The sequence below is a fragment of the Puntigrus tetrazona genome, chromosome 24 (assembly GCF_018831695.1).
Source record: "Puntigrus tetrazona isolate hp1 chromosome 24, ASM1883169v1, whole genome shotgun sequence".
In the NCBI taxonomy this organism is placed as follows: Eukaryota; Metazoa; Chordata; class Actinopteri; order Cypriniformes; family Cyprinidae; genus Puntigrus; species Puntigrus tetrazona.
In genome coordinates this window covers 8357131-8370368 of record NC_056722.1, presented here as the reverse complement: position 1 = coordinate 8370368, position 13238 = coordinate 8357131, and the positions used below count along the sequence as shown (strand labels likewise).

At 36.4% G+C, this 13238-nt stretch overlaps 1 protein-coding gene across 7 annotated transcripts in view; it reads left to right on the top strand.

Annotated features, from left to right (window-relative positions):
* The window catches only part of sugct (succinyl-CoA:glutarate-CoA transferase), an 89192-nt gene that overhangs the window by 30047 nt on the left and 45907 nt on the right, over positions 1-13238 (top strand). For 5 of the 7 annotated variants that reach the window (XM_043226532.1, XM_043226536.1, XM_043226531.1 and 2 more), the window contains 3 exons: positions 1962-2033; positions 2195-2292; positions 3941-4043. In XM_043226532.1, coding sequence (XP_043082467.1) covers positions 1962-2033; positions 2195-2292; positions 3941-4043 — 273 coding nt within the window. Of the gene's footprint in view, positions 1-1961; positions 2034-2194; positions 2293-3940; positions 4044-9095; positions 10095-10517; positions 11158-13238 lie in introns of those variants that run through there. The other 2 variants (XM_043226534.1, XM_043226533.1) reach the window with 2 other exon arrangements.

Here is a 13238-nt window from a genome sequence, read left to right as displayed (position 1 = left end):
ACACACACACACACACACACACACACACACGCAAGTGGCGTCCAGCGCGCCCCGGGGTGCTTCGCTCGAGTTTGGAAACATCCTGGTAGCAGGACAATTGGAGTTTGATCTTTTTCTGAACGAGTCGAAACGGACCCACGCTAAGACGAAGCTGGTTTGCTGCGTGTGCGTCCTCCTTCCTGCTGTTTCCTGGACTCCCCCAGGCATGTGACCTCTTGGTCCGCGCTTGATTTATTCATTTGAAATCATTTAATCTGATGGGCTACGTTTTGTCAAAACACTGTCTCATTAACTGTGGTCCGTGCACTTTGTTTCTCGTTCGACCTATTGTACTGCCAGGGGGCACCAGAATAAACACACATAGAGCGAAGCGCTTGTGCTAAGAGAGGCTGCCGAGATGAATGCACTCTTTGTTCCGAGGTGTGCCGCTGTGGCCAAAAGACGATTAGCGATGTCTTGATTTACTCATGCACATGGTCTGGTCCGGTGGAAGCCGGCAGAGTGCATTTGAGAAGGTCACGTTAGCTGAACTACGTCCGGTCTCTACGTCCGTCCGGTCTAAGACGGCGGTGACTCGTCGAACGCAAGCTGCTCGATTGCCGTTCTTTGCGCTTTCCGGGTCTTTTGCTTGGGTTTCGGGTCTTTTGTTAGCGCTGTTTTCTTGCGGGTTATTGTTTATCCCACCTCTTTCTCTCGGGTTTGGCCGCTCCGGAGCGGGGCGCTGAAGGGGTTTCAGGTTGAATGAATGGAGCCGCAAAGTTCAACCTGAAGAATTTGCGGCCCTGATCTTTCGCTGAAAGATTTTCCCCTTAAACCGCTAATGTGCATTTTGAAAAGTCGGATTCGAAAGCTATTGAAGTCGCGCGGGTCACTGAGAAGCGCAAAACATCCCTCAAGGCAAAACATTGCAGGCAAATTCATGCAATTTGGGTTATTCGGCTTCCCGACTAGTGGAGAGAAAACATGCACTTTATCTATCATCTTTAGATTCCGTTACATATCTTTAAAAGCCGTTTTGCTCAGTCAGAAATCTTCGCTTCAGCAATTTTTTATTTTGAAGGTTTTTACAGAGTTCTTGTCCTATTATTAATGAGGGGATTAAGTATTAGGGGATATAAGTATTAATGCATCATCATTTTCCTCTGTATGATAAAAGTAGTCTACTGTAGTGTACTAATTTAAATTTAGCCTAATAAACCGTCATATTTTCCAGTTTAACGTCATGAGGTTAAATTTGTATACCGTACCGTATTATTTTCTTCATCAGATTTGGAGTAATTAAGCATTTTATCCTCTGCAGTGAATGGGTGCCGTCGGAATGAGAGCTGATAATAACATCACAATAATCCACACCCGAGAAGTAGAAACTTAAAACTGCCTAAAATACGAGTCCTATGTCTGTAATATTGCTTTCTGCGATGACAAAGTCGTCTGGTTTGAATCAGGTGAGAAATATTAGGCACAAATAAAGCGTTATTATGGACTGGATGCAATGTCAAAATGACCAAATGATGGATTTGTGTCTTACAAACATGCAGCTTTTTGCTTTAAAAGACATTAACTGGTGGACTCGAGTGATGTGGATTATTGCGATGTTACTCTTATTCTGACGGCACCCATTCACTGCAGAGCATCCGTTGGTGAGCAAGCGATAGGATAATACATTTCTCAAAAACTTTCAAATGAAGAAACAAACTCATCTGCATCTCAGATATAAATGTTCACATTTTAATTTTTAGGTGAACTGTCCCTTTAAGGGGAGAGCCCTAGAGAACAGAAACATTAGATGCAGATTTGCATTAAATACCTCGTGGTTGCGTTAGTCATAAATGTAATTATATCAAAGTTTCCAATGTTGTCGTTCTGTTTCTGTTTATGGCAGTTGGTGTGCGAGGATTTTCTTTATTACTTACTTTGCTGGCAGTCCGCTCTGTATAATTATTAAATCTCTCTGTTTGTAGGGTTTCAAGACCAAAGATGGATATTTGGTTGTGGCAGCGGGAAACGACCAGCAATTTATGAAAGTGTGCAAAGTAAGCAGGACTCCAAATACGCATATTAATAAATCCGACTAAGCTTTGTTTGTACATTTCGGTCACAGTCGTATTTTATTGCTACGTGCATTTGTTTTGATCGATGGGAAAAGCTTCACATTTCCTAACAGTTCTGTCATCGAACTTCTCTGTTTGCCAAGGTCCTGAGCATGAACGGCCTGGCGGAAAGCCCGAGGTACGAAAGCAACAAGTTAAGAGTCGAGCACCGCAAAGAGCTGCTGCAGATTCTGTCCGAGAGGTAAAGAAAACGTCAACGGGCTCTATTCACCTGTCCACACTATTTTACATGCAAAAAAAAAAAAAAGTGTGTATATATATATATATATATATATATATATATATATATATATATATATATATATATATATATATATATATATATATATATATATATATATATATATATATATATATATATATATATATATATATATATATATATATATATATTTATTTTTTTACTTATTTTTTATGTTTATTAAAGGGTCACTCGCCATAAAATAATTATTAGCGGTGAACTCTCTGTATTCATGTTTTTATTTATTTATTTATCTAAAAATCTAAAAGTCTAAAAATGTTGTGACAAAGTGAAAAGCATTTCATGTTTTAAACGTATATTATTCAGAATTTATTCAGAATTATAATTATTTCCACTTATCTATATATATATATATATATATATATATATATATATATATATATATATATATATATATATATAAAATTTATAATACATATGGTTCTCTATTATAGATCAGTGATTGGTTATGATATTTTAAAATAAATTAACCTTCACGCACAGTTTTGAGGTCCCCTGCTCTATATTATTTTTCTTTTCCATTCTATTCTTGTCTTCGTTTTTTTTACTTGTTTAGTTTTTTTTTGCTTCATTTGTGTGGTTTTTGTTTTGATTTTTAAAAATGTATTCATCGGCTGTTTTGCTTTTAATTTCTTTTGTTGTTTTTTTGTCATCGCTTTTGTTATTATTGCTGTTTTGCTGTTTTTATTTTAGTTTTTATTTGTGTTATCACTTTGGTTTGTTCATCATTTACTCGCTTTCACGGCTTTCCTGGCGTACTTTCATCTGCGTAACTCAAAAGGAGATGTTTTGCAGAATAACCGTGCTGCTTTTTTTCCATACTCTGATTGTGAAAGGGCCCTGGGGCTGTTGAGGATGCAAAAACGCCATAAAAACTCACGTTCTATCTTCATAGTCTCAAAAAAACAGCAATGTTTCGGGCGAGACTAAAAGTCCTTATATGCTGAAAATCTTCTGCAACTTTACCATCTTTATCAGAAGTAAAATAAGCAAGACGCACCGTTTCCATGTAACTGCTGTTTTTGATATAAGATGGAGAAATAGCAAACCGAAGATGCCTGCTGCTTTTCTTGTCACATCCTAATTTTCAGATGCATTTTGTGGTCGATGCCTGAGAATTGTGAAGCCATTATATTAAGAAACCGAATTAATGGTCGCTGGCATTGAGACGTTTTGTTCACATAACATGCTCTTGGCGAACAACGGAAACCGTTGTGTGCAAAAAATTTCTAACGGCACATTCTGTCTGGGTGAATCAGCTTCAGTCACCAAAGGCCAAGACGTGGTGTGTGAGAGCGTGTTTACAATATGAGTAACCTTATATGTTTACAGTGTTGCTCGAAAGAGAAGCCTAGATTAACTTTAATTACAGCGGGCATATTAAGTGAAATCTTTCAAAGCGTGTTGGTGGTTTTGCACAGTGCTGTTGTCCTGAAGGGACAGGGAGAGGAAGTGGCCACATATGACTTGCATTTGGGCTCATGTTATCGTGCCCGTGGCCCGTTTTCCAGCGCCCTTCCCTTCTGTCCCTTCTCAGACCTTCATTCGGGCCTCTGTGCTCCCTCAGGTTCACGCAGGAGACGACTGGAGAGTGGTTGAGACGCTTCGAAGGCACCGGTGTCCCCTGTGGCCCTATCAACAGCGTTCGGCAGGTGTTCTCCAGCCCTCAGGTTAGTTTGAGGTCACGGCGATTTTAAACTTCCTTCAGAACCGACTTCCAAAGCAAACACTTCCATTTTTACTTTTAAATAAAAATACTTTTATTTTTTCCAAAAAGAAAAACAATAATGCATACTATTGTATATATATATATATATATATATATATATATATATATATATATATATATATATATATATATATATATATATATATATATTGTTTAATTATAGTTTAATCATTTATTTATTAATACTTTAAATAAGGTTATCTTTTTAGAATTTTCCTTTATTTTTCCTTTGCTTTATTTTAAAGTTTTTAGTTTTTAGCTTAATTTTTTGCAATTTGTAGATTTTGCTTCTTTTATGACACGATGGTTTAGCATGATTTTTTTTTTTTTTTTTATTAAACAGTGGTTTACTGAGCAAATTGCTCTTTCTTTAAATAGGGAACCCTTTTTCATTACTACAAGGTTACAGTTAACAATGAAGGCCAAACTTAAATTCAATAATTTTTTTTTTTTTTATTAAAATAATCAACACTCAAATAAAAAAATGTATGCAGACACAATTAATTGCCTCCAAAATAAAAGTTTTTTTTTTTACATAATATGTGTATACTGTGTGTATTATACAAGATAAATATTTTATATATATATATATATATATATATATATATATATATATATATATATATATTAGAGCAGTTTTTTTATATATGAATTAAAGCTTAAAAGAGACATGATTTGCATTTTGTCACACAAATGCTAGATCTTTGGGAAAAGTGATATTTTGAACACCTTGACTATTGTCATGCTACTGAAACATGCACAGAAGGTAAGCTGGTAGCATCGCTTCTTAGCCGCTCAGTTCCTCCCTCGAGAGTCTGTACATACAGGGTTACACCATAAAATAATAAGCATAATAGATTGTCTGGTACCTACTGAATGACCCAGAAAAATAAGTGTCCGCTGTTATTGCCGAGATTGCTTAAAAACAAGTCAAGATCATTTCTTTGATCAACATCGGTAGCTAATAAAGTGAAAAGCGAAACACTATCATATGTACAGGCCCCTAGAGCAAGGAATTTAACACTGCTGCAATTTGAACCCGATTTTGTACACCAAAGATGCAGGAGTTCCCGTCCACACATACACACACACACACACTGATGTTTAATTCCTTCCACATGTTGTTACGGAGAGTGCATGCTCTTAAAGATCCCATCAGTGCGCGAGGCTCTCGCTCCACCACATCATATGATCAGAATTAGCAGCTATTGTTTTTGTCCGTGTTGATTTGAAACACTCATTGAACCTCTAGTGAGGCTATCAATATTTAATTTTCCCTATGCGGTTGGCTATATTTAGCCTTTCACTACCACTTTTACTCAAAGAATTTGAAAACATATTAGTCATTCATAGTTACATAATCAAAGGCAGTTTAAAGTTTTGGCATCTGCCAGAGAACAAGAAGAGAATATGTATACCATGTGTTAAATATAGAAAAATATCTGTAAGAACATATTTCTGTCAACGCAAACTTAGCACTGTGACCACAGCACATCATTATCTGTTTCATGATACATAGGAATTATAAAATGTATTGAATTATGGAGCGTTGGGTATTTTGGGGCACTTTTAAGGACCTTTTATTTTTTTTAGGACCCCTCATGAACTGTCAGTTGTTAAAAAATTAATTGATAAATAATTCGCTAACACACACACACACACAATTTTTTTTTTATTCTGTTCAAATGCTATTTTCTATATTAAACATTCTGTATTTGTACATTTTTCGAAAAATAAATTTTTCTAAAAAAATAATGAATGAAATATTTTTTTGGAAAATAAATAATTCTAATTATAAAAATAGATAAATAACATTTTCATCCTTTTTGTATTATTTGACAAAATTACAAGTCATGTTTCATGTCATCTCATTAACTTTTAATTACTTTATTGGGTGACAGTTTATGCTTGTAGTGTACATTTTTTAATTTGATATTAAAATATTGCCAAAAAAAGTCAGCTAATCAGTTCTAAAATGCAATAAAATTTTTCTGTGGATTTTCATCAAAAAAAAAAACTAAGTCTGAAAAGATAAGTACAGTTAAAAAAAGAAACAGTAAAAAATAAATAAATTGTGGCATGATACAAAAATAGGTAGCTTTGTAATATTCATATAACAAAATGGGAAAAGAAAAAGTGCACAAAGTTGAAGACACACCTCACCTTTTTTCTGTTTTGCCTTTTTTTGTCAACATCACCACATATGAAAAAATTCTATTAACGTCTTATACACAACCTATATCTTCTGTTTTGACATAAGAGATCAACCTAGCCCCATCTGCAGTTATTGAAGAATCTTTCTGTTGTAAGCTATCATATCATATCATCTACGATAATATCACAACAATAATGTAATCCAGACGGATAATAGATTCGTGAAATTGGTTTTTTTTGACCCTAAAATAGTTTTAGCATTCGGTTTTTTTAAACCGGTCAGCGCATCTTTAAGGATTTGTCTTGTGTCTGGACGTCCATCAGAAGACATGCAGCACATGTCGCATCCATATCATCTGAGAAACGCCCGATCGCGTCCCGGTGAACCTTTGACAGCCGAAGCTGATGATTCCATCTGGAGATCATATCTGTCAAAAGACGACTCAAATCTGTTAGCCATTGCTCCTTTTGACCCGAACGGCGAAAAACCCAAAACATCCAGCGTTCACTGGAGAAATCAGCAGTAGCTGCGAGGGCACGGAGGAAATTAGCCGACAGACGTGAAGAGCAAGCTAAGGAGATGATTCAGGAGAAGGGACAGCTGCACATGTACAGGACAGAAAACCAGATGGAGAGGATATGGATGGGGAGGTTAGTATTAGAGCAAGATAGAGTGGGTGATATTAAGACTTAGTGGACAAGGAGGGGTCGCTACGACAAGACGAATGAGGAAAGCAGATGGAATATGGGTTGGGCGGTCAATGAAATTCACGCTGCGCTTCTATAGGAAGAACAAGGTCACGTGGCCTGATTAACTCGTCTAGTGCTTGAACATCGGTGGGGTTTATCTTCTCTTCTGACCAGGGATGAAAACCAAACCCGGTCGATAAATCAGCCGTTTTCCGACTGACCTTCATCTATAACTGTAGCCTGTTGAAACACTATAATTCAGTGTTCTTTCTTCTTCGTGAAGTATAACTTCAACTTTTCCTGTTTTTCTTGTCATCCAAGTTACCAAATGCCTTCTTTTTGCACGAACATCATTCAATATTTCTTTCTAGGAACTACTGGAAGCCTCTAAAAGGCCTAGTGGGGATTAGTCTTGCGTAGTCAGACCTTCAGACTGACAGCAGAAGGTCTGGACTCTATCACAGTTCGAAGACGTTATCATAGGCACTTCAAAATAAAAGTTCTAAAATTGCTTTAAAACACGTATTAGTTTCTTTTCTATCAGCCACTTACATTTTGTAACACTGCACGACATTTCGGTCCGATTTTCACATCTGATCTGAAGAAAAACAGAATAAAAATGCAAGTGTGCTTATGAAACGGCAGAAATACAGCGGTTACTTTGGTGTTTATCAAACTAGTTGATTTTTTTCAACATTTCTTTATACTTATACAATATTTTGCAGTTTAATTTGGACTAAAACATGCCAGCCCAGATAATAGAAAATAAAAAAATGTATAGAATAAAATAGTATTTATAATATACTATTCTCTATTGTTATTTTTCATAACATGTTGGCAGGTGATTTTGCAATATCAAAGCATTAATCTCACAAAAAAATGTATGCATTTCTCTAAAAGCTATACTATTAAGATATTATTACATCTACTATTAAAATTGTGTTTGCTTATTAAGTAGCTATATCTTAGTAGAGGCCTTTTTTAAAAATCTGCTAAAATGCAAAAGGTGTCCCTGTTTAGGGGTGTTCTTATGTTCTTATATTGTGCATCCAGTAATCCATTTAATCAAGAACGTCATCTTCAGTCGTCATGAGTCTATGCCATGAACGTTATAAAATCCAGTCTTAGTTGATGCTGATAAGTGCTCATTGTCAAAGTTGTAAACTTGACAGTTTTCTTCTTCCATGAGGTAGTCTGGTGTCACCACTGATTTGTTTCTAAGCGGACTAATTAAAAAAAACTTGACACGCACTTCTCCCAAACGTCCTGTAGAATTCAACCAATCAGATGATGACTTCCAGAAGCGTTTCCCATTTTGTTTGCCATTATATGCACCAGACGTTCAGCCAGCGGTCTGCGGACATGACGCCTGAAGCTGAGACTAGATGATGGCTGTATTTGAATGTAATTGAAACATTCGTTAACATTTAAGTGCTCACAGGCCTTCTTATAAAGTTCTCACTTGATTGTGATACTCAAATAAACAATGATCTACATCAATGGAAACTAATAAACCAGATCTCTCTCTCTCTCTCTTCCAAATGGGATTTGAAGTCGGTTTTTGAGTATTGAAGAAATTATCCTGGCATGCATGGATGAGAACTTTTGGTTAAGGCTCTCGTTTTCATCTTGCGTTGGTCTTTTGAAGTATGTTTGGGTTTCGGTAAAATTACTAAAGCTTAATTTGTAGCCCATTTGAATGTTGGGGAAAAAAACGAATAGAGTGTTGTTAGGCCTCTCAGACTGTCTGTGTAGTTTCCATCGTCATTTTTTATTTCATTAAGATTTTTTTTGATGGACCTCTATTGTTATCAGACAAGTGGAAAAAATCCCTTTTGAGCCATTTGAAATTTTCGATGATATTTACTGGCCCCGTTTCCAGTTTCCAGTGACGTTTGCTTGACGTTCATCGGGTTACTCCTCAACGCTCCCCATGCGCACAGTATCATGTTGCTCATACTTCATTTTCAAGAATCACATCCGTGACAGTCGGGTTATGTTTTGGTCTGGAGCTATTGGCGGTCAATCTTGGTCCCTGTTTGCTGTCTGAATGTAGCCAAAATGTGCAGGTTATCGCCCGTTTCACCGCAGAGCCATCCACCTGGACTAGGTCCGGTGAAATATTAATATTAATATTGGATATTTCCAGAGCATCGTTCCTGTCGTATCAGGTGCCAGGCCCAGATGTTGGATTTGGACAAAATGGCTCCCAGATGTGAGCATGGTTGAATGCTGAACATTCACACGGATGAAAAAAAAGGAAGGAGAAGAATTTCTGGATACGAGTATCTTCCTTTTTTGAGCTTCCAAGCCGAACTGAATAGCTGAATGTTATTGTTGTGTTTGAGTGTGTGCATGTGTGAATGAAACCCTGTTTATCTGAATCTTGTTTGAACTGCATAGTGAGTCTAAACCTGAGTGCGTTCCAACAATCCACGGAGGGCTCCGAGTGAAATCCACACCGCCCTGATCTCCAGCTTGTTGTGACTTACGAAGTCAAGCTAGCCTTTTTTTTAAATCTCTGCTCTAAATCTTTGGTCTATGAAACTATGAGAACTACATGACTGTTAAACTATGTTAAATAGCTTCATGTTCTGTATCATCCATGCTAAGATATAATGCCCTTCAGGCTTTTTCCACTAATAAGGTAAAAACAAAGTTAAAAATAGGTTGCTGAAAAATCTTTGGAAATTTGTAAACCCTTTCAGGTTAAACTGAATATTATGTAAGGTGTTAAGTTTATTTATTTCTAAGTGGTTTGTCATTTTTCTCCCAATGGTGGAAATCTTTTATTTAATTTATAATTCATAAACGTCATGATTAATTAGACAAGCAACGGGGATGCAAATTTTGTCTATTAGAACTTTGTTGTTTGGCACCAAATATTGCACCACTTATTAGTTATAATAAAATGAATACATTGGGACAATTGGTTAGAATTTATTATTATTAGTAGTAGTATTAGTAGTAACTTATATAATTAATTAGATTTCCAAATACTAAAAGTTTAATTACAATAGTTATGTTTCTTATGTTGTTTCATATTTGTATTGATTAGTAATAGTAATCATAATAGTAATTATTAGTCATACTAATACAATACTAATACTAATACTAATATATGCTATTTTAAGGACAGCTATGGAGATTTGCTTTTTAAAACTAGCAACTTTTCCTTTTAGATTCATTATATATTTATATATATATATATATATATATATATATATATATATATATATATATATATATATATATATATATTAGCTAATGTAATTTTCTAGCAGAAAACCCTTTGATTTGTGTCTCTGTTATTTAAATTGTCAAGAGTTACCAAAGTGCATTTGTGAACACTACAAGTGATTTAAGAATTTTATGAATGGAAATAAATGCAATGCCTAAATGACGACATTATTTGCTGAAAAACAAAATGAAGTGTGACTCATTGAATGATGACCTTTAGTTTTCCTGAAATACATCTCTCCATGATTTTCGAGTGGACGTGGAAATGTTGGAGTAAACCAGCTGCACACAATAACAGATAATTACTGACCTTGGTGTTGTCTCACAGCAGAGTTTTCCACTGAATGTTTACAAGTACAGGGATGTTTCCGGGCCCCGTGGACCTTCAAATGCACCCAAATGAGTGAAGAGCCAAGCAGTGGAGCTTAAACAGATGTTGCAGCGGCAGGAACGAACGCCGTTGCTGCAGTAATTGGTCCAGTCACGTGAGGATCTCCAGAAAGTTTGGATAGTCTCTGTCACTGTAATGTTTGAGTAATGGAGGTTATTCTGAAAGCTGACTCCAGTTGTTCTTTCCTGGCTGAAGACTCGAGGATGTTCCCCATTGTTATGGCCTAGGGCCCTTGTGAAAATGATGGACCCGTGTACTGTAACTAGATAGTTCGACACACACGCTGCTTGGATCCTAGTCCATATGATGAACTTCATTCCTCAGTAACTGTTTTGCTCCTCTTGGAGCTTACAATGCTTACAATGAATGAATGCAGAAACAGTTGGAGCGAAGTGCTCTGCTGTTTTTCGGGTGGGAGGAAAACAATCGGAAATTTTGAATAACCTCTAAAGACCTTAACATTTGGGTATCTGACTCATTCAGTTGAATTGTGGAGGTATTTGGAAAAGACAAGCTTATTGACTTCAGCAAATTATGAATGAGAAGAGTGGGGTAAACTGTGACAGTTTTTGGTCTTTGATTGTTTGTATATTGATATATATATATATATATATATATATATATATATATATATATATATATATATATATATATATATATATATATATATATAGCGAGATGTGTGTGTATGCAGGATGTGTATACACGTACATGTACACAATTAATTTTTTTCTTTTTTAAGTGATTAAACATACTTTTCTCATTACCTCTCGGCTCTTAAATGCTTTTTTAATAGTAAAATAGCTACATTTGCTTGCTAGTTTAAAGGTTAAGTTACTGCTTTGATTTGTAACACATTTAAATGACTGGTTTTGTCATCAGCTTGGATAACCTCAGACTTTCTCATCACAAGAGGAGCGGTAATGCAATGACAAAGGAGGATAGACAGTTTCCTTTGTGTTGCAGTCAATAAATGTCTGGATCTAAGTCTAGATGATACTTCCATGAGATGTTGGTTTATGGTTGGTGTTATTTCTCTTGGACAGTTCGGCTCGCAAGAATAAACAGAGGTAACAGAAATTATTGGAGCCGTTGTGTGAACGTCAGGGAAAGGGCTGGTGTAAATTACAACGTGAATTCCCAAGCCTCTGATTTTCCCATGGTCTTCATCCAAAGTCCACCCATCTTTGATATTTTTGTATAGAGTAACCATCTGTGGGATAAAAAACCCAGTTGATTTACAAATTCCGCTGATAAGTGCGTCTAAGTATAAATCGAAGTAATTGCAAATCTGCCGAAGTCAGTCAAACAAGACGCGGTACATTTATTTTCTTCGCAGATATTTCAGTTTCGCGCAGTCGCCTGCTTACGCGATCACAACTTTTCTTTTCGCCCTTGGCAGTACGTTAGTATACATAATACTGTGTCAAATTCTTCCCCGTAATCCTTCATTCGCACGTCTTGGAGGAAGTTCGAGCGTCTCGAATGGAACATCGTGTCTTCTGAGTTTGAGCTGGCTGAGCGTTAAATCCTGTCAGTTGGCGCTGTGATCCCCGACAGCAACCCCGTCCTCTCTGAGTCATCGTACCGTATTCTCTGACCGGCCAGCGGACTGTTTGCTTGATTTCTTTGGGATTAAGCTCCCCAGGAGCGGAGTGAATGAAAGGCGAGAGCGTGATTGTGGTGCATTTTTCACATGAACAGTGCAATGGGATCCACCCGGTGGTCATAGTCAATTAAACTAAACAGCTGTTGAGTGGAATGAGCTTCACTAAGAGTGTATTGTACAAGTGGACATCTGGCCCGCATTAGGGTACTAGCAAAAATGTTAAACTAAGCAGCGAATTGCGTTTCCGAACGAATGCACTTCCAAATGAGGATCAGAGAGAATGTCATAAATGTAAATCAGTGAGATGATTCATATGGCTGGATCACTTCGATGGGGGTGGCCAGATTGCATGACTTACAGCTACACTGACCTTTTACCCAGTGTCTGGTACCACACATACGGCTATTTTATAGTTTAAAGGAAAAGTCGGCATTCCAAAACCATAAATGTTATTTTGTCTGTGGAACAAAAAGGTGTAAACACAGCTTTTTTTTTTCCATACATCAGTGCAGCATTTTTCTGCAGCCAGGGACATGAGAACATGTACTGACATTTTTTTTGTTTTAATTGCATAAAACTGCCTCATATTGTTAAAAACAGGTAGAACAAATTGGTTAAACACATGTAATTGCAATTATTATTATTATTATTAAACCAATTAAAGGCGCTGTATGTTGGATTGGCAGCTAGCGTTTGAATTGGGTACAAAAACAAAGGCATTCTGAATTTTAATAATGCCAGTAAAAGCGATATGGTTTATGCATTGCGATTTGCATTTTGAACAGCTTTCCGGGTTCTCTAGCATTATTAGAATTTATTAAAAATGTAGCAACCAGCTGGCTAGTAACTGTGTTTCATTATGTTTCACATACTCGCCAATGCTGGCTTTTCTTCATATTTGGTGCCTGGCGTCAAATTCAGACCCATCGTGTAATGAACAATGTGATCATTCGTTATTTATTGTCATTATTTAGGTTTCAAAAATTTGTGGTGGACGTTGTGGTGCTCTTGTCTTGTGGCCAAACAGCATGAAGTTAAATATGTGGCCCACA